Source organism: Halichoeres trimaculatus, unplaced genomic scaffold, assembly GCF_033239565.1.
Source record: "Halichoeres trimaculatus isolate MK-OKI-2021-1 unplaced genomic scaffold, fHalTri1.1 fHalTri1_scaffold_9, whole genome shotgun sequence".
NCBI lineage: Eukaryota > Metazoa > Chordata > Actinopteri > Labriformes > Labridae > Halichoeres > Halichoeres trimaculatus.
Window position 1 is genome coordinate 28,341,114 of NW_027437188.1, and position 22,635 is coordinate 28,363,748.

Genomic DNA, 22,635 nt, shown 5'->3' on the forward strand with positions numbered 1-22,635 from the left:
CTCAAACCACAAGAACCACCTGCCACAAAGAATCTGGAGAGGTAATAAAAGCTGTAATTACTCATTAAATACCATCCTAATACTATATAATGAACAAATTCAACATTTTTTTAGAGATACAGTTAGCATGTGTTGTTTATTTATGTCTCCCTTATAAGTATGCAAATGGCAATGTCTAAAGACGTAGAGCAAGTCTATGAATCATTAACCCTGCGCCTTGCAGCAGTGAGCAAATGAAACATGCTTAAATAAATAATGTATAGCACAAAAAGCCTTGTGTTTATTTTAATTAACAACATAAAATATACATAACAATCAATTATGGATTGCTTATAGGCTACAAACAAGACAGCTGTAACAGAAAGATACGACTTTTAATTTCTATAATTTGTACAATTCACCATCAGACACATTAGTCGTTAATGATGGGGTGGGGGTACTACGATTTACAGTCATCAAGGAATGATATTGTTATTATATTGATTATTATTATCTTTTTTAGTCCACGTGAGTTTGGTTGTGAGTTTTTTGTTTGGTGTATGTCAGAAGAGGTGACTTATTTTAGAGAACTAAGGGAAGTACTGTCCACATTAAATTCATTTAAGTGGACGTAGTTCACATTCTTTCACTGGGAATGCTGCCTTAAGTTGAGGGAATACAGTCAGCATCCCATAAAATGTCACACCTGATTAATTCAGGGTGATAAAAGCTGTTAGCTTAAATGCTGAAGAGCTGTGATTTGTGCTTCCAAATACAATTACAATTCTGAATTTAAAGTTCATTTTCTAGAAAGGAAAAGAGTACAGAGCCAATTAGATGAATTTGGTCATCTTTGGGATCAACAATTTATACATTGTGTATCTTCATAGTAAGCACCTTTAACATACACCCTGTCCAAACTGTGTACAGTTGGACAGGGCTAAACTTAAAAGCTAGCCTGCAAAAGAAATACATATCACGCTTCTAGAGACAACTTTATGTGCAAATCTCTGCATGACAAAGCTTAATGTATGATGATAATTCTTTCTCAGCTACCAAATGTTAACTGTGGATTATTGGTCCTGTCTTCTATGGATAGATTCGGTTTCATTAAGGTTTTTAACGTCTCGTACATTGTTAATTGTTAAGAATGACTCATTAAACGATATCATAGCTTGTTCCAGTTCACATTGTTGAAATCTTACTGTTTGCATTATTACAGGTTGGAGGGATGGATGTTTTTAATCTGTAAGTTCTGGATACACTGAGCTAATCTTAGCTTTCTACCAATTATGAGTTAGCAAAGATAATAATACCATCTGTTACATACTAAAACTTACCACCTTTCAGAGTTTTGAATTTTGTTTCATACCTTAAACACTGGATCTTTGGTACGTGACTCCATCCTGATGATATTTCACTGACAGCTGCACCGAAGTTGTACGGACATAAAAGTTCAATGTTGAGAAAGTTTGAGCTAGGCCGTAATGGTTTGCATTAACTGTAGACATATGGATGGGTATATGTATGCAGCTATTACAGCTCATTATGTGATGGGTGAGTGGCAGCTGTTGTCTCACATTCTCCAGACTAGAGCAGAACACGAAAAGTCACATTGCAGCTAACTAATAGTACAGGCATCCATACACATTTGCATTCAATTAGTACAGATTACTGTCATACAGACAGTTCAGTTTGTCAGGTGTATGGGTCCAGAGTTTGACACAGAGTTGGTAAGGCTCCATGGAAATTAAATGACAGGAGGGAGATAGACACAGTGAGAATATTTTCTTTTACAAAACAGATTTTAATATTGGTTGTTGTATTTTTTTATATAATATGCAGATCCTATTAACAAAGTAGTGCAAACAATAATAAAGGCAGTGTTTACTTTAAGTTTACTGCAAAATGCTAAGAGTGACAATGATATTGTATTGTGCCTTTAGGACTGTGATGACATCATTTTGTGGGGCCACCAGTGAGTCGCACCCCTATCACATAGGATGGACTTAATGTACATCATGCCATCATTAAATGTAATGAACATGAGCTTCTGGACTCCACTGATGCAGAAATCAATAAAAATATTAACAACACTTATGGTAATCATCGCCTTTGTTCTCTCTTTTGTTCTTCTTGTAAGTTTGTTTCACCTTTTCTCAATGTCCAGGCTCTTTAAATCTAATCTAGCTGAACACATTACCTCGCTCACACGGCCCCCAGCTGAATGTAGCAGCTCATAAAAGCCCAATATTTCAGCCATATTGATTCCTCTGGTAAAATTGGTTTGAGCTATGAATGTGCTGCAGCACTGTACGCTGAAATGTTTTGCAGCCGTGGGGGAAAAGAGCGAGGGTGACCTTGAATTTCTTTCCCCCCTCTCCTACTTTCATATCAGTTTTTCTCATTTTGCCTCTGAGCACCGTTTCATGGCTTTTTCTGATCTCCTCATGTATGCTGTAACTCCACTGACCCATGCTTCAGTATTCACATTCTCTTAACCTGAATTACAGCCCTATTCATGTCTTCTGAAAGGAGAAAAAGAAAACATATTTGGATTTGATCCTACCGCTGATAGAGGAAACGACGTGGAGCAGTTTGTGTTTGATCTGTGGTTCAGATCAGTTATAAGAAGGCTTCTCTGCTTCCTTTCATCTTTTTAGCTCCTTGAGCAGGAGTTCACTCGGATGGAATGTATGTTATCTGCTTGTATGTGATCCCTGACCAGGATTTCAATTGTGTGTGTTGCTTCGATTTACACCACACTACTTTACACTGAAGTGAATAACCTCTCTGTCCACCACTTACCCCTGTTTAAAGAATAGGTACAGCAGTTCTGGCTGGGGTTAGAGATGTGATGTGTTTTCTTGAAAGGGATTGGTCAGCATATTGTTAATTGCTGTTTATTGTTGGGAGTAAATAAGGGCCAAAACTCAGACACTGGCTGATATGGAAGCTGCACCTTATTGAAACAGGAAGTACAAGTTAAGTAAAACCATATTCTTATTTGTTTTTTGTTTGTTTTAAAGTAGATTAGATTGTAGGTTTTTGCAGTTTGACATGAACACTTGAATTTCGTCTTTGGTTGATTATTTAAGTCCATTTCTTAAAGGTCCTGAAGTTTGGACAAAACTGATAGTATTTTTCCATAAAATAGACTACATTTCCCATGAGCACCTGTTTTGTTGACACAGCTCTGACCAAACAGTGCATTTCTGGTGGAAACCAGACAAATGGAACACAGATCTTCTTTGTAACACTATTTGTCTTCATTCAAGACAAAATTTTAGCAAGATTCAGAGTGATGGGGTCATCTACACATTTGTAGTTGAGAAAAATTATTTAATTGTAACGTAAAAAAAAATACAGAAACTATGTAATCCCTGCTGTATTACTGTTAGTTATACCAAAGTTGGTAGTGACACCATTTTTACATTGTCTACCACAGCCCCATTGTTATTAAGTGTGTGTCCAAATACCAAGACCTGATTGACAAAGCTGCTTTTAAAGAGTGGCTCGCAAACATCTTCCCCAGTAGCTGAAGGGAGCCACAGTTGGAACCCTACCCTTTTGCAGGGGTAGTCCAGTCAGTCTTCACTGCCCCACTCAGGTGAGGTGTACAGGTTGAGGGGCAAAACACCTGTTGACCCGGGATCCCGACTTATAATGCAGATGGTTTTTCGAACAATGTGGATGCTCCAAGAAATAGCATCTCAAGAGAAGATCTGCATCACCTTAGTTAGTGTAGTCCCCTTGGATGTTTACTTCAACAGCTCTAGTGTCCTAATACATGTGTGAGTATCGTAAACATGTACCTGGCTTAACTCTCTTGTCATCAAAGAGTAGTACATTGCCTGCGCTAAACTCTGTTTCTAGCCATTTAGCTCTTTTAAGTGGCAAATCTAAAAAAATCACAGGTAGTAAAATCCAAGAAATAGCCAGATGTGTTGCCTAAAATCTGTGTTATGAAGAGACATTATTATAAGAATCTGACTATCTCGTCCCAGTGCCTTGAAAGGCAGTGACTCTGTGTGAACACGAAATCAAGAGGTAACTATCAATAACCAAAGATACATAGTGGTTAAGCAGCTATAGACACACTTACGACTTTATGTTGCAATGTCAAGAAAAAAATATCATCACCAACCAATTACAGAAGTAGTAATTACTTAATAATTCTACAATTAGGAAGCTGCACCAACATATTCTTTAAGAGCTGATTAAAAGCAGTCTTCAGTGTCTAAACCCTCTGATAAGTGCCATTCAAGGTATGTGAATGTGGCAGACGTGTGGGATGGCATGTGCATTCCTTCATTGTGAGTGTTTGCATTGTTACTGCTGATGGCTGTTTTGCACTCTTTGCATTGTTTGTCATGTCAGCCAGTCACAGCATCTCAGCTGCGGAGTGCTGATAGATTTGATGTACTGCTGTGAGCTGAAGTGGCAGACTTTAAGCCAGCCAAAGTTTTTCTTTTGTAATCTAAAGAATAAAAAGAATGAAGACTGGGGCTTGTTGTAGTGCTGCGGCTTGGTCAGAGTTTTATGTCTGGTGTTGATCTGTAATGAGGCAAAGAGGTCAGAAACAAACTCAGTAGAGTCTGATGGAAGGAAGTAGGAAATTGTGTGCTCAGATCTTCAGGTCCATTGTGGTGAAATCCTGCAGTTCCAGACAAAAGTTCCTCCTGATGGAAATAAATTGGCCGGGGGAGTCAGTGCTGAGCCGGAGTCTCTGAAGACAGACCCAGCTTCTAAATGGCTCAATTTAGCTTTTGTTGGAGCCAGGAACCAGAGCAGGTCACTGCCCCACAACCCGCCACAGTGAAAATCAATAGGTAGTTTCAGAACAAGGGGCCTTATTAAAACAGGTCCTTTTTCTGCAAGCTGTTTGGATGACACTGTCTCACAGAAATCATTAAGCTCTGCTCAAACGGCTCACCACGTTTAAATTGTTGCTATCCCTTTTGACCCGCACATCCTCTCTTGTTTTCTCTTATATCCTCTTTTGATCCTGAAGATAGTGGGAGAACAATCTCCATCAGATGTAATTGGCGGTTACCAGAGACAGTATGGAATCCTCAGTTCATAGCTAGCACACAATAAAGAGCACAAACAAACTAAAGGCTCTGCTCCCAACACAGGCGTAAAAAAAATCAACTAAAAAGACTTCCAAGACTAAGAAAAACAACTTCAATACATTGATTCACCGTACCACAAACAACACTTTCTTATACTTCCTTTTGTTTGAGATTGAGAAAAGAAGGAATGGTTTCATACACCTTTTTCTCTCTTTCGTCTTTGTCTCTATTTCTGTTGTAAAAGTAACAACCTCACGCTTTTAGAGCAGAAATGACCTTTTCCATTTTATGTGTTAGACCTTAATGGCTCATAGTAAAGTCTCAAGGCCAGCAGCATAGCACAGCCCGTGTAGTAAAATCCGAATAATGTTGTTGACCCAAGGCCGCGTGCCCACACACTGTTTTCTTCCACTAAGGCACAGCTTAGTGGCAACACCCTAAAACACAGCCTGCCTCATACATCTTCAGACTGCTCCATCTTCATTTTTTATCATTTTTTGGAAGTAGGTTGGATGAGTCACATCGATGCAGAAGTAATTCACTCCCTTGTGTCTACATTGTAATGGTGTATATTTCGTGTGACCTTAATTTTGACTCAAACAATACAGTTCACTCCTGCTGGAAATGCATTCATATTTTATCGATGTGGTCTGTAATGTTGTTCAGACATCTTTTTTCCCTTAAATGTAGAGCAAAACAAGAAAACAGACTTTGAACCCAGACAGATACACACTTTGACAGTGGTGTGTTTGGGAAGATACACATTGTATAGCATCAAACTCTGTGATATGGGTTGACTTTCCAGTGTTTTTACTAGAAATAATAATTTCACATTTAAAGGGAGTTATACTTTCTGTTCACACTTACTGTGCTACAAGTGCTTTTTAAAGTGTCTGTTTTCATAATTTTTTTTTGATCTGTGAGGTAAAGGAGAAGAACTGTCAGGACTGTGTCTAGAAGAATCTTCAGGGTGTCTTTGTCACCTCTGTAATTCCCCCAATGGGCCACCCAAAATTCTAAACTATGGTTGAATATTTGTCCTGTTGGCAACAAAACCCTTACCTTCTGTTACTTGGGCTGTGTTGCAACACATTGCTTTCTGCTGCTTTTTTCCCCCTTTTTTCAGAGTCACCACAGCAAATTACTATGTTTCCGATTCTTGTTGGCAAGTTCAAGGGTCAGTGTCTTGCTCAAGGCACTTCAGCATGTAACAGCAAGATCTGGGATCAAACCTGGATTGAGAGACGCCATCTTTACCTTTGAGCCTCAGCTGCCCCATTTATGACAGATTGCTTTACCTTCTAATATTTTTCTTACTCACACTTTTTACTTAGAAGACAGTCTGTAACTTGCAAATAACTGTTAAAAAATAGTTTACAGACAACAAAGAGAGGCTATGGTGGGAAAAAGCAGATGTGTTATGTGGTGTTGATCCGGAGCTGGCACTGCCCGCCTTAAATTTCAAGTAGTTCAACTTTTTTGAATAACTTGTATGTGTCAACTCTACAAAGGCTAGGGGAAGTTGTTTCCCTAGGGTGGTGCTAGAGACCAGTTGGTGCGGCTGATTCTGGTTTATGCCGTAACAAGCAAGGAATTTACATCTTTTGTAATAGTCCAGATATGTTATTCACTCCTTTAAGTGATTCACTTTGCACTTTATATGAGGTATTGACCCATTTCTAATGAGACTCACTGACCCAATTTTTTGTCTTTTTTTATATTAAATCAATGTATCATCTAATGACCTTTGTTCCTGTGCCATCCTGAAATTTTCAGCACAAGTTCCAGAGCAACTTTTTACCATTCTCTTAAACAGACATTTTAATCCTGATTAGCTGATTGGCTTAAAGATAAAGAAAACACAAGACCTCAGTATCTGCGGGTTAATGATGTTGAATTGGTTCGACTGAGTATGGCTAACATAAGCAGGGCTAGCACCACTAACTTCTCTACAAGATGCACTCTGACAGCAAAAAAAACAACAAATCTGTGCTTGTTTATACTCGGGTTGTAGAGCATCACAGAATCATGGTAGTAGCTATCAACTGGTGCCACAGCCCAGACCGGGTGCCATATGACCGCTTTAGATCTTGGACTTGATGTATGACCAACCTTTTAGGATCATGATAATAAAGAAAAAAAGATAATTAATTAAACTGGCTAGTAATTCTGGTGATGACAAGTGATGGGGACAACATTAAAAGCGTTTAATCGACTTCATTTGCATATCCTTAATTGAAACCCTATAATACAAAATGATGTGAGAGATAAACCCAGTATTTAAAATCAGATGGAAATCTGCTTACACACATTGATAGTGAAATGTGGATTCAGTCTATAGTAGTAGAAAAAATGTTTGAGGCAGAATTTATAATCTGCCTGGAATAAAAGAGAGAGTCTGTGTAACAGTTTAAAACTGCAGAATGAGCTATTCTTAGAGGGAGATGCTACACTGGTGTGTGTTGAAAGTACGTAAGCCAGATTAGACAACAAAGGCGTCAGAAAACAGTAATTTAGTGCTGCATTAAAACAGATTATGGAATTTGCAAAAATGCTCTTTGATGATTGCTTCCAACTTTGATGTTCCTCATCTTCAATAAATGTACGATGCGGAGTATCAGTGAAAAATAACATCTTTGATGGATGTTAGATTTAAGCAGCCTTGCTAAGCTTCCTATTGTTTGGCCTCATTCTATCACCTTTTCCTGTGCTCCAGCGCACAAATAAATTAGAGGAAAATGCAGCGCTGCTTCTCTTTGTGCCATTTGAGTATGTAAATGAGTAGTTTGACTAATATGCTTTGTTTCATTTTCCAATTAGACCTCCTGCCTGCTACATAAAACATCCCAAGTTGTGCAGTGTGAGGCAGTGTAAGTTGTGTAACATGCTCAGAGTTGTTAACAATATTTAAAATACAATAAAACACAATACATAAAGTGAAGTTATGAATAACATGCCACATAACGATAAAGCATTTTAAGCACCACTGCAGCATTTCTGTATTGATGACATCATGGATTTATAGGCTGCTATTTGAACAGGCTCTGTGTATTCATAGCTTTCAGCTCTGTTTGGCTTAATGTCCCAGAGCTGCCGGCAGTATTTGTGGCACGGTGTGAAATCTGACTTCTTCAGCGTTCAGACTCGGCCTGTAATGGCTCTGTTGGGACAGCATGAAAGTGCTTCTTCAGCGCTCATTAATGGAGCAAATTGAACAGGTCTTCTGGCCTACCTCTATAATGAGGGCTCCCTCTTCTCTGCCCCCCCACTCCCACCGTCATCCGGCAGTCTATTGTTCACCTACAGTTAGGGTCAGAGCTGCCGAGCAGTAATTGTATCACTCTGACCCTCTTTTGGTTTTTATTTTGTCACAGGGACCTGCTCTTTATTGGCTGCAGACCATCCCTTAGGTTGTAAAAGCCACGGTGCCCCTCCTCCCACACCTAGGGACAGGGGTGCTGCCTGCCTGCCTGCTTTCCTGCCACCGATCAATGTGCCACTGTCGTTAACTGGATTTGTTGCAGCACTGCTTGCTTATGAGGCAGCAATTAGAGTGTGAAGTGGCAAGGCCAGGGTACGAGGCTGTGGCCGCGCGAGGCTCATACCCTGGGGGATGGAAATGTCAGGGGCACAAGCCCAGTTTCATTAGAGCCTGAAGAGACTATGACAATCCATACTGTCTGTGTAATTCATTCAGCTGAGGGGGGTAGCATTATTTGTGGGGGACAGTTAGCAAACACAGAAAGAGGTCACAGGTTAGGAGTGGCTGTGAAAAGTTGCTCGCTGTGAAATCCACTTACACCCTGTGGAATCCACTTAGATCCTGCCATTGTTTTATTACCAGTTCAGCTGTCAGAGGGGAGCTAAGCCTGTGTGATACAGCAGAGCTGCAGCCTTTTGTCCTGAAACATCTCAACTGTCATAACAAACAGAATCAATCTGTGCTTCAGCAGAGAGGAGTCTCTGCCTCAACATCATCACCTGCTGCTTGTTGCCATTTGTTGTTTTCTGTTCCTGTGTGCTGAGGCCTAAAAATAATTAAGGGCCAGCATGTTTGTGTCAGGCGTCATCTGTGCCAGACTATCACTTTGCTCAGATTGGTGACATTGAAGCATTTATGGCCTTTGGGGTGCCCGAAGGGCCCCCAATGTCTGGACATTTCTCTTCCCCCCAAAAGGGTCATCGTGTCCCTCATCGAGCATGGGGAAAGCATGTCCTAATGTGTCATTTGGGACTGAGTCTGACCTGGGGCTCTAAATCACTTTCCATTTTGGGGGACAATTAAGTTTGAACCTCTGATGTGGGCTGCCTTCCATTGATCGTATCGATAGCACTCAGCGTTCAGGGGCGGGGCTGTCTGTTTAAGTGCAGAACCCCTCTATTATAGAGTCAATGTGTGTTTTATTTGGTACAGTGGACACATAGAACCCAGAAGGTGTTGATAAATAAAAGCCAAACTTGACATCTCCAGTTTAGATAAATCATTTTCTAACATAAGGATTTACATTCTTCATTCACAACCACAGCAGCTTCCCCTACTCATCGCTAAATCCCTCCATGGAGCTTGAAAAGCAGCCTCTTGGACTACAGAGTGCCACAATTTTAGCTCCTGGCAAAAGGGGGACAACAGATGTTCAAATTGTCCCAGGCCACAGGGTTACCAAATCCAAATATTGAGATTAATGTTCCCCCCTTCTTACACCTGACTGAAGGTGAGCAGCAAAGCAGATCATTCAAAGGACGCAGGGGGATAATGTTGTTTTTCTAGTCATGATTACAGTCAGTTTATGGTGTACAGAAGGGACAGGCCGATTGAAAATGTTTAAGTAGGGACGAGAGAAGCGATGAGAGGAGCAGTTTTAATTCTGGGCTCTCTTCCAAAAGTGAGCGCATAGATGAGAGTGTAATGGGGTACATATTTCGAGTGTAATCTTGACTGTGTGCAAAAATGAAACAGCTCTCTAGAAGATTATGGCCAAGTTATGTTTGAAAATGTTTAGACACATTTGTATTGCCTGAAAATGGGTTTTTGCTACTTTCAGTACACTAAAATGGTCAATTGTGCAACATAAAAAGTGCCTCAACCACATTAATCACAGTTTCTGTATTTTATCATTTCTAAGAAACACTGCTATAGACGATTTAAACCATAAACAAATGAAACATTGCTATCCTATAATTCCCATCCTTCATCTCTGACCCCTGAGTTTTTGGCTTCACAAAAGTAAGCACTGAAGAATTCAAACAACATGACTTTTCTATGACTGTGTGAGCAGCTGTGCTGCAAGAACTGATATTTGATATTCCCAAAGAAGGCGAACAGGACAGAGTACATGTACAGAATCATACTATCTTATGTTTAATGCAATTCTTACAGAAATAATAGAGATACACTACATTAGCAAAGCTTGGAGTAAAATGTTATTTTCATCGCACATTTTTCTACCTGCTAACACAGAAAATAAATTACAGGAGCTCCAACAATTGGATAGTCTTGCAATCCTTAAATACTGTTTATTGATCACACGCCACCGCTACAGAAGGAGATTTAATTAAACTCTTAGCTCAAGCGCACACCCACTGGGCTTCTTCTAACAAAGACTAAGAAATACAGCAGCTTGTAGGAGACACCCTGGTTATATCAACCATGAATAGCTGATGGACTGTTTGAGGCACAGTGCAGGCTATAAGAACATATGCAGAACAGGAAATATAATGCTTGTGCAAAAAATGGCAACACATCAGATGCACACAGTGGACATGCTAGCACATATGTGCCAATGTATGTGCGACAATGCTGGCACGAGGCAAAGTGCTAACAATTAAAGTAACACTACCAGCTGTTGTGAAACCTTTCTAATGTGTTGCATTCACCTTGTTAAAAACATATTTTTGCTGAGTGCAAGCCAGAACAAATACGGGAACTGGAAATAGACTGTGAATGACATCATGTAGCAAAACTAATAATGGATTTCTTCTGCATCTCAGACATGGAGATGTGTTTTAATGTCTGTCTTGTAACTTGTGAATTCCTGTGCCCTGACAGAGGAGGCTCATGCCAAGTCTTGGGGGGACTCTGCTTCTCTTTGCAGAAATGTTTTAATGAGGTGGAAGGAAATTACTGTGAATAAATGATTTTGATAGCTTGAATAAAATCCATTCGTCTGGGTTACTCGTGTGTTTATGAGACAAACTGTTCCCCTTTCAGATTAATCTGCAGGAGTGAATAAAACTTTCCATGTGAACAGAAACTGTTGTAAACACAGTTTATACACTAATGCCAGCTATGAGTCCAGTCCTATCAGTCTATAAAGTCTGGTCAAAGGGGTCAGGACAAAGACATTTGAAAAGTAGAGCCTGTTTAAACCTTGCTAATGATGTCTGGAGCTGCTAGTCTGAGGAGGAAGGACAATGTCCTAACTGATAAGAAGGCTGAAGAGATACTCGAGAAGCTCTTGTCCTCCCTTCCTCTCATCCCCTCCCGTCTGACTCGTCACTGCTCAAGTATTCACTCCTCTCACTCATTAGCGGCTGCTGCCCATCTCTGACTGGCCCAAACTGTTTACCCTGCCCTGTCATGATGGGGTCTAGCACCCTGTTATCAAGGTCTGCCCAAGGTGGGGGATGACAGTTGAGATGAGTTTCCACAGAGGCAGATAAAGCAGCCATGTTCAGGGTAAAAAGTAGGCCAGCTAATTAGCGTCAGCTCTAAGGACCTGGGAGTGGGCTGTTTTTCACCTAGACGGGGAAATTCCATAGGTGACAGGAATGTGGTTGAGGGAAAGCGGCTGGAATATCTAATGAGAGTGGGAGGAAAGAGAGGCTGACATAAAGTAGATAAAATGGAGGGAGGAGGCAGATCATCCTGCTGAGTTAACTTTGGATTTCCTGCAGCTGAATTCCTTATTGACTGTGTTTAGACATGAAGGGCACTGTGAGGAGTTTTTAACTGATTTTGAAAGAAGCTCACTCTTACTGATGTCTCTTCAGGACAAAAGGTAGATTATCAGCAAGGGGACTGTTTATTCTCTCTATTGAATGTTTTCACCTGTGTCGGGGTCGGATTACACAAAAGAAAAACCTAGTTGATATCCAACACTCACCTGCAAGTGTCTACATTATGAACTCTGCTGGAAAGGTTTGACAGGAATGAGCAAGTTAGGGAGCAGGGGGAATTTAATTTGTTTTTTTTGACGTAATTATTTTGTCCTCATAGCTGATTCTGGAGGAAAATAGTGCACATTTCCTTCTGAAATATTGTTTCAGATAGAGAAACTACATAACTAGAACTTTGCAAAGTAATGGAGCAAAATGACCATAAATGGGATTTATTGTGAATGCTTCACTGCTCTCTGAGGACAAAAGTTTTGTGCATAAATATATATATGTGTATATATGTGTATATATATATATATATATATATATATATATATATATATATACATATATATATATATATATATATATATATATATATATATATATACATATATATATATATATATATATATATATATATATATATATATATATATATATATAGAGAGAGAGAGAGAGAGAGAGAGAGAGAGAGAGAGAGAGAGAAATTTGTTGGTACAGTCAAGGCGCATATTATGACATCATGGAGCTGTTATGGGTAATGTAGAATAAATACATCAGATTTTATGAGCTAACAATGATAGTTTTTTTTGTTGACATGTTACACTTAATGCTTTTACGTTCTGCATTCTGCAAAAGGAAAATCAGTGTTGTCAAGGGGATCTGTGACTGGAAATGGATGCAACAGTGAGAGCCACATCTTGACCTTCTTGGGTGATAGTGCTTAAGGGAAATGCAGTCTTCATTACAGGGAAACACTACCAACTTTGTCCACAGGGGTCACCAGAATCAACACAACATGAAAACCCCTTACAGTGCCTTTAATTTGTACTTTGCTTGTAGCTTCCAAGAATTTTTCTTTACAAACAACAAAGACTTCACAAACTGTCTGACTTCATCAAATGCAGTATATTTCCATGTTTTTAGCATCTTATTTCTGCTGCTTCTGTTTTATGAACTCATCTGAACCTCTGATGCAGGTTTTTTAGTATACACACTTCAAATGTTTTCATTATATTTTTCTGAATATATAATCTCACCTGATCACAGCCTCATTGTTCAGTTAGATTTCAAAAGGTTTACATCACTTTAAAGGTGGAACAACTTAGTTCAACTTAAGTGAAGTAATGTTTTTTGCGCACTTCTCCGAGATTTTCAACATTCGAATGAAAAAATATGAGTCCTGTTGCTGTTTGCTTGTGTTTCAAGCCATGGTTCATTAAATCTGATCAAAGACTAACAAAGTCCTGATGGAACTGAGTTTAAACTCTTTAAAAATATGTAGCAATGTGTTTTTTCTCCTGAATCAAACTATGATTACTGCTTTTTATACCATGAATATTTAATGTAAGAAAACTTAAGCTTTGAAAACAAGTTTAAAGGAAACTGTAAGGTTTTCCTCTTGATATTACTAGCAAAGAAATGTCAAGTTTTATTTCTACAAACGCATAAACTTGTACAGACAAATTTGCTCTTTGATGACACAAATTATTGCCTCTGCATTTTCATATTGATGTACACGCTTAAAGCAAATTAAATCAGCACTTTTTGGCTGCATGAAAATGAAAGAGACAGAACTGAAGTCTGAGTGAAAAGCCAAAATTCCTGTGCAGTAATCCCCAGTTTTGCAACATTCGATAGGGTGCCCCTATCTCACTTCCTGTGCCTTTCAGTGCACACAGAGGAAGACGGAGCGATGCATTACATACGGACTTTATGTCCTGCTGATAGAAGCTTCTCTCCACATGCAGCTCAGGTGTCCTGTCCTCCATATTTCCTCCTTCTGCACGCCCTCCTCCTTTTTAAGCCCGCACTGAGGGAGTATCACTGAGTACAGACTCTAACATGTGTCCCACTGATTTCCATTAAAGGGTTTATTGCTCTGAATAAACCCAGATCGGCCGTGTTATGGCTCCAAAACCCTAAGTCCTTACAAACGTCTCCCTGTTGCTTGTATCATATTCAAGCCACAAGTTCAGAATAGCAATAGCAGGACTGGTAGTTGAGGCCCCGCCAAAACATTTGGAGTCTCTTTGTGTGCAGCCTGCCACATTTAAGAACAGAGACTTCACTGAGTCATACTTAGGAGCTTTACAACCTTTATGTAGCTGTGTGGAGTTTTGCATCATTGGACAATGCATCACAGTGAGAGGTTTGTCACCTCTTTCAGCATAAAGTGATACTGTGGTGTGTGTCAAAGAGTGGAAGCAGAGACAGAGACATCCAATAGATCTGTGGACGCCGTCATGCTCTGCAGATACCTTTAAACTTGCTAAATAAGAAAGAAGAGTTCTGCGGATGTTAATGTGCATGTGGAGATGTGTTTATGAGTTATGAAAGTGCTGCACTCTGCTGTGTGTGTGTTTGTGTCTGTCACTGTATTGTACAGAAGTGATTGTGTCAGTGTGTGCGTCTATGTGGGTGTTATTGCCGAGGATAGCGCGCAGCAGAGCACAGCTTAATATCTATGTTTGACATAGAGGCCCATTAATAAGGGTCTGATCCGAGCCCGGTGACAGGACTGCTGACAGAGGAGGATCATGGGGAAGAATCATGCCCTGCTGAGGGAGCCTGGGCCGCAGGTAGACCCATTCCGCCTTCCCCAGGTGTCATTACGGATGCTGGGGAGGGAGCACAGGAGGGAGGGCCGCTACTGACATCTACATTAATCACCCCTCCACACATCACCCTCCCTCCACACTCCCCCACCCTCCCACCTCCAGCTCCTAATCATCCCCACACAGAGACCCAAACCCAGTAAGGGGATACTCAGCCATGAAAGATCTCCAGCTAAGAGCTCCCCAAATACCACTCTGATCTGATCATGAGTGATGTTGCTACCTGAACCTCTGACCTGGCGCACAATTAAAAACACTTTCCTCTCTTTCCCCCCAGACACCTACAGGCAGATGCAGCTTTTCAGAAACTACACCTTCTGTCACTGTCTGCATTTGATTCATAGTTTGCATTTGAATTGGACCTGATAGTTTCGTGCAATTAAGATACAGAAAATGATATCTCTGCTGGAATGTGCATCCAAGCCCCTAGAGAGTGTTTGCTTCTGCTGCTATGTGCACTCGTGATCCTGTCAGAGAGATATCACACTCCCCCACTTGTAGACCCCCTATTGATCCTCTGCTGTGCTTTTATCCACACAAATAAACAACAATGCTGCACTTTGTGTTCTCAGCAAGTAGATAGAAACTCTACAATTAGAAGATGCAACACCTCTTGCTTGTGATGCTGATTTTTTCCATGCATCAGATGTTAAATGAAGAAATTTTTCTCAAGTTTGCCACAAAATCCAGTCGCCTTGGAGATCAACTTGACCAGTGGAAGTCATGTCACTCTTGATGTGGACGAGGATGGATGTGGGTCACGCCAAACAAGCCTCCTAATGAGCGGCTCCACCTAGGATCCATCAATGAGCAGATGTCCCGAGGACAATAATGAGGAATTATCTGATTGATTATTAGTTTTTATTCAATTTAAAACACATGAATGCACAAAAACGCGACAGTGATTGTGGCATGATTAGTTTAGGTTATAACAAATGATCCTTTTCGGCATCTGGTGGTAAACTCAGATAGTCTCTGCAGACACTGAAAAAAGAAGGATGATTACATCGAGGGCTGTGTCCCTCCATGTTTTTAATATCCTTGCTTCATCTGTGGTGATGCAGCCGTTCCAAACCACCACTCATGCTTTCCTTCCCCCTCAGTGATGTCACACTTATTTGTTTGTGGTTACACCTCATCTGCATGCTCTCAGCTCGTAAAATGAAAGAACTAATCAGCTGAGAAATCCCTGTTTGTCAGTAATATCATGAATGTCACCCTAATAAGAAATCAGAGGTGTCCTTCCAGCAGTGGAATAAAGCATTACCGTATATTATAGCCTCCATGAGTTATCCGTCCACGGCTTAGCCTTGCCATCTCATTTTTATGTAACATGCTGTGCCCTGAGTAAACATAGCCTCCAGTTTAATTAAAATAAATCCACTTTCAGCTGATATTTAGAAACCCAGGGAATATCACTGCCTCCACTACAGATACAGTGATTGAAAGTGGGGAATAAAAGGCAGGGCTTGTGGGAGAATTACACTCTACTTACTTTTTCATCAATGAAGCCATACACTCCATTGTTTATGTTTGAAGTGAGCTTTTCTTCTCAGTAAATTACCTTTCTCCAATTCCCCTTTTTTTCTCTTTTATTTGCCTTGAACCGTCAGCAACACTGATGACACAATAAATTTCTGTTTGGCTGTGCCTTTGTGTGTGTGTGTGTACATCTGTTAGAATCTAGGACACTACGAACCGAGAAGACAACATTTGCATGCAGCCCACAAACATATTAAAATATGAAGACAAATCACTGTGTCTGGCCAGCTGACAGCGCTGCCTGCGAAAGGAGCAAGTGAGCGAACTCCCAACATGTCGCAGCTCCCAGTCAGGCCTTTACAGGGCAAGCTCCAACACGCAACACGACAAACAAACGGAAAGAAGAAGAAGAAGAAAAAACACCAGCAGTCAAAGCTGTTATTAAAGGCAATAGATGTGGTTCTCCTTGCCAAAGCCACCCTGTCATAGTGTTGGTCTCTGTGTTTTTTATTGCGAGTGTATGGTTTTCACAGACACCTTCAGGGCTCATACTGCCAGTAGTGATGGCTTTGTTCTACGGTTGACTTTGATGATAGTCATAAAATGGGAAATCAGAGCCTTTAAGGTTGTGCTCATGCTACTTTTATGTGTTAAGGTAAAAACAAAGGGGGGTATAATTGCTAGATTAAACCTACTTCTCTTAATATCTGTTAATGCAATGATTTCTACAAAACCAGTATTAGCATTCTGTCTGGGAGATCTAATTATTTCTCAACAACCCCTGAGTGTTTCTGTAAACAAGTCCTGTGTTGCTCCAACACATTTCAGTGATTTCATTTAACATTACTACGAGTTTAGAAATGCTGCACTGATGTGGTATTCATCAGATCTGTTCAATTCAGCCCCTGAAAGCTACACTGAAGTACATATTTAGGGAAATTATATGTTATTGCTTTGGAATGAAGCTGTTTGGCCTGTATTTGTAGCCTCATTTTTGGTCCCACTTTATAGGGCCATATAAAAAAAACCCTGCCTGGTGATATGACAGTACCTTTATCTGGTACCAGTAGGGGGAGCTCACAGCTCACTGCTCATTCAATAATAAACTGGTGAGACACCATGAGGAGGGTTGCTGGGCAGAAGCAAAGCAGTGCTGACCACATACACAACCCCCCTCTATCTCTGCACCTCAGCATATCTTTGGTCCAGACTGCTGTGTCCAATCATATCTCCTACGTGTTTCCATCATTAGACGTGTAGTGATCATGTGTTCACTGTTGTCTGTCTGTGTGCACACTGCGGCCTGACTCGCATGTATGCTTATGTGTAGAATTGGTATGCACAGGGGCCTCCTCTCTGGCTCATCTTGGTGCAGGGGCGCGCTCAATCAGTCATTGATTTCTGACAGAGATCATATTTACAATTCTGCTTCAATATCTCAATACATTAACATCCATTTACCATTCAGCACCTTTTCTCTTGCCCTTCAAATATGCAAACATACAGATACGGAGGTTATTGATTTGTATTTTTACCCTGTGTTTTACATACTATCGTCTTATTCGTCAGTGTTGTGTTTGTTTTGTTTTATTTATTTTTTGTCTTACTTGCATCCTTGTACAGCTGTTTTTGCTGTGCTACCTGTTGGCTGTTTTTGCAAAATTTTCACCAAAACTGTATGAATTTGACTTTCTGAGTAGTTTTAGATTACAGCTGTTATCCGATATTGATGGGTGTATAGGCCACGCAGGCAGTGGTAGTAACTTAATTTGTGTGTTTAATATTCATTGGGTGTCTTAATTTTGTTGTAAACATGCATAAATAGTATCTATGAGGATCTATCTTCCACTTTAAAGCATCTCTTGTGAAAGAGTTTTCTAGAAAAAACGGGTCAACAGCCCACTCTTCCTTTCTCCATGACTACAGACAGGTTTACTCTAAGATTCAAGCTTTCGCAGCCTCTCCTTCCCCCAGTTTACTCTCCACCCGTGTCACTGCTTGTGTGTATCAGGCTCTGGTGTGCGGGCTGTGCCGGGTGCGCAGAGGTGGTGCGCTCCTAGCGGCAGCTCTGTTGTAACCATCAAGCACAGGGAGAGAGGGAGAGAGGGGAAGGAGGATGTCTGACTGACTTGTACTATGACTGTAACGTTACACTTACAGCTCTTTATCCCAGGAAAGGCACATGGGTCTTTTGGGAGCTGGTTCCCCTTGTAACAAAACAACTTTTTGGGGATGCCTGAGAGTTTCAGGCTGGTCTGTATTCAGTGAAACAGCTGAGCCATGTGCTGAAGTGTGGAGACAGCGCTGAAGATTTGAGAGGTGCCGGAGACGCGTCCCAAGGAGCCGAGGAGCTGCGGAGGGGCTTGCGTTTTGCTTCCCACTGTGGACTTTAACTTCTTTCCTCTCTGGTTCTGTTGGGTCTAGCTTGTGCTGTGGGTCACCTCGGAGAAGAGGCAGCAGTTACGGATGAACTCTCGGGACAAACAGGGATAATACTCACTGAGCGAGAGTTTGGCTTTGAGGTCTAGTGGATATGAACACCCCGAGCAGCTCCGGGTGACCTGCTGTGAAATGGATCCTCTCGGGTTTGAACCCTGAAACTGGCATTTGTCAGTTAAAAAGACTTATCAGTAACTCTCAGAAACACGGAGTAGACTTGTTTGTCATTTGGACATATTTTTTTCTGCAGTGAGAACGAGGATTCGCGCGCGCGCCGTGGATGTTTAATATGCTAGTATGGGTCCGCTAGCGTTCATCCTTGTTGGTGGATTACTGTATTTTCAAGTTGATGGTAAGTTGACGAAACTGTTCTTTTGCGGTAACCACCTCTTTTAGGAATTAGAAAATGTAAATTATCTTTAATGTAGACTTGGCGTGCCGCTGTTTTACCAAAACTTTCGATATTTTTGGTAGTATTTATCTATGAGCGGCATAATTTCAGTATTAAACTGAGTGGAAATGTTTGTGTGATGACGCAGTTATAAAAAAGTAACAAATTAGTAGCAAATGGAGACGCTTGAGTGGCATTCTAAGAGGTTTTCTACATTTTTTTCCCTGTGATATTTTTGTTAAATGCTTTTCCCAATATTAATTGCACTAAAACCACTCTAAGTCAACCACTTATATTATCCCAATGTAGTTAATAGTTACATTTCCAGAGGTTAAGATAGACGCAGTGACACTTGATGTCTTTTCCCCAGTGCAACACATGGCAGAGGCAGCATGCAAGCAGTGTTTTAAGTGTTAAATACTAAAGTTGTGCCTATATTGTGATTATTAGGAGCAGTAAAAGGCTTTCATTGTAGTTTTCTTCCTTTAAATCTTAATGTAAAGCACAAAAACTTAAAATATGAATGATTCTGATAATGTGTAATTGTGTCCAAAGATTAAATCTTTGACTATCTAATGCATAAATGGACAAAGTAGTTAAAAAAAGCTTTGATTCTGAACTTAAACATATTTTAAATGTGTCCAGAAAACACTTAAAAAAGGACAAAGTACTCAATCACCAGACCTGTGGAGGTGCAGTGTGTTGCAGGTGTTAGATGTAGTGAACGCCCTGCCTCTGCTCTGTACTGAATGGTATTTTTGTGGTCACTCAGCTTCAGGATTTCATTGCTCAGATTGTGCACTGTGGGGTAAAGCAAAGCAGCTTAAACCTAACCTTGGCCAGTGCCCCAGTTTATTATACCCATTTGTTTGATTAAACTTTAATAATAATGCAAATGAGATGGATACTGTTTAATTTCTGCAGCCAGAAAGCTTCAGCGCTGTTCGCCCAATCTACAGCTCAGTGCTAAGTCAGCACTTTCTGTTTTTTTGCATTTACAAGGCTTCATGGGATTCATCAGCCTACAAGAAAACTGGTTTAATGGTGGAATTAAAACAGCTTCAACTGCAAAGTTAATGTGATGACTCACATCAATCATCCAAATAGGAGGGCTTAGGTGAGGATTCAGTGATTGGGATTGGTTCAACCTGTGACTGGTGGAATTATGGGAGGGATTAAGATGTATTAGTTTGAAATGCACAAACCTGAATCCTGATTGGATACTTCTATTGTCTGTTGTGGACCAGACACACCTTTCTTTTACAGATTTCACACACACTAACACAAACACACAGGCTTGCTTTGGTAAAATGAGACTCACAATCTCAGAATGTGAAAACAATACTCTGGACCAGTCATCTACTGGGAAATTATATCAGCATTATGTTGTAGGTGATGATTCATGCGTGTGTTTGCTTTGTATCGTTTGCACAGCAGTATGTAAAGCCGGGGTTTTGTTGTCACTGAATGCAAGAGCCTGCAAGTCTCCATTTCTCTTTGCTTTCACCTGTCAGCTCCCGCTTTTGTTCTTCACAGCTGCGAGTTTTGGTTCTGCAGCAGTTTGATGTTAGCAAATCAACTCTCCTTTCTGCTGGGATTTGAATATTTTTCCTTTTCTTTCTCATACCTTTTTTTCCTGCTGTCTTTCATTCAGCTCAGCTAGTCCCACTGGTTGCTAAGCAGTGGTGGATGGCATTGCTACTACTCCACAGGGAGAGGGTGTACCTCTCCCTGAGAGCTGTGGATCTTCCCAATCATTTGCCTGTCACCCTCCTCCTCCCTTTTTTGCTCTCCCTTGCTCTCCAACTCTGTCCTTGCAAAAACTCACCCATCACCCAGCCCTTTTCAAAGGTAATCTGAGGGTCCTTGGAGAGGGAGGAGCTTCCTCTAAGAGTCCACTTAGGCAGACAAAAAGGTCTGGAGTTGTATTCTCTGGGCAGTGCAGCCAACAAAGCCTGGCCTTGTGAATGGCGTCAGTCACTGTTTAGTGTTCTGTGATTAATACTGCTAGTGTGTAGGAGAGCAGAGAAAAGGTGAGAGTAAGGGAGAGAAAAGGCTGAGAAACTGAGTGTGATGGGTGTTTTTGCCAAGGCTGAAATAGACGAGGCTGTCTTGAGGCCTCTGAGACGTGAATCACTCCACTATTTTCTCCAAAATCATCAAAGTGATTGCAGTTGAGGACATTTCCAGGAATACACCAGCCAGCAGCTGCTTGGTTATCTCTCCAAACTCCACCATGATGCTTTTGAAGCAAGATTAGAGCATACTTTGCATAGTGGACATGCACTCCTGACCCTGTGCTATTCTGAGGTCTCCTGCGTGCCTGTGTGTGATGTAGGAGCTGGTGACATCACGTCCATCCTGGGAGACATGGCGAGAGGTGCTGAAATACGTTCTGACTTCAATCTGTCTGAGAAGCTGTGGAGACGGCTGCTCGGGGTGTTTGGTGGTGCAGACAGTGTGCGTCTTTCTATCCTCCAGCAGGGTTGTGGTTACAGTAATGCTGAGTCAAGAGAAACTATATCCTAGGGAGGAGGAGGAGGAGGAGGGATGAGTGAATGAGCACAATCAAAAAAAGAGATCGCAAGAAGAGTTGTTTAACAATACAATCTTTTAAAGGGAAACGACAGGGATGAGGCTGTGCCACAAAATCGCCCTGGAGACTTAACAACTCTGTTGATGCTCATGATTGAATGAGAGCAGTCTAAAGCACTGCCCTATAATGGAAAGTAAGCCTAGATTAAAATAGTGTAGGTGAATGATGAGGCAGGCTGAGGTCATTGTGTAAGAGCCATCGCAAAGTCTCGCCCTAAATGTGATTGTTCTGCTCGAGTTGGCAGCGTTTAGGCAGCGTTATTGTAATTGCGGTTCATTTTGCCGGAATGGGGGCTGCTGTGATGATGAACCTTCGTTCGTCTGAGATGTACAGGAAGCCGCTCTCGACTGTCTCTCACGGTCTCATCATTGTCATGGAGGCCGGCTCTCCTCTGCTTCAGAGCGGAGGACTGTTTGTTCTCTGATTAACATCAAAAATGAGCAGGGAATAACCGCAAAGGTGGTGATCATAAGAGGAAGTGAATGAACAGGGAACAAAGAGGTAGGGAGCACTTGTCTAATAAAAATCAGCTTACACACTCCTGTGTATGTGTGTGTGCGTAAAACGTGTAACTGGACCAGTGACGGGGCCTGTCAGCTCATATGATGTTTTTACAGCCGAGATTGACTACCCTGTGGATCACCTTTCAGCACACGCTGCGTCACGCACTCAGGATGCACTTTGAGGTCTGTCCAAAATACTTCTGTGTGATCTTTTAAAAATAAAAGCAATCACAGCAGTTTCATATTCTGAGATCACGCTAGTTAATGGCTTTACATTTTCATAGCACATGTGGAAGAGGAAATGTCAGCGTCAGGCGATACACATGGCTGATTCTGCAGTTACACCAGCAGAAAGCAGGGGAGGTAATACCACTTTTCCCTGATTTACCCTCGCTTTATTAAGCATCAGCCAAGCATACCCCTGACATTTACAGAGCAGACAAAGGCCTGCTTC

The 22,635-nt window shown here is 41.0% G+C and overlaps 1 protein-coding gene across 10 annotated transcripts in view; it reads left to right on the forward strand.

Moving 5' to 3' along the window:
* Positions 1–22,635, forward strand: part of robo2 (roundabout, axon guidance receptor, homolog 2 (Drosophila)) — a 341,406-nt gene that overhangs the window by 162,018 nt on the left and 156,753 nt on the right. Inside the window, exon 1 of one of the 10 annotated variants that reach the window (XM_074678833.1) lies at positions 18,355–19,043. The exons of the other annotated variants lie outside the window; for them this stretch is intronic. Within the exon in view, the coding sequence (XP_074534934.1) occupies positions 18,989–19,043 (55 nt within the window). The 5' untranslated portion in view covers positions 18,355–18,988. Of the gene's footprint in view, positions 1–18,354; positions 19,044–22,635 lie in introns of those variants that run through there. 10 annotated transcript variants of the gene reach the window in all.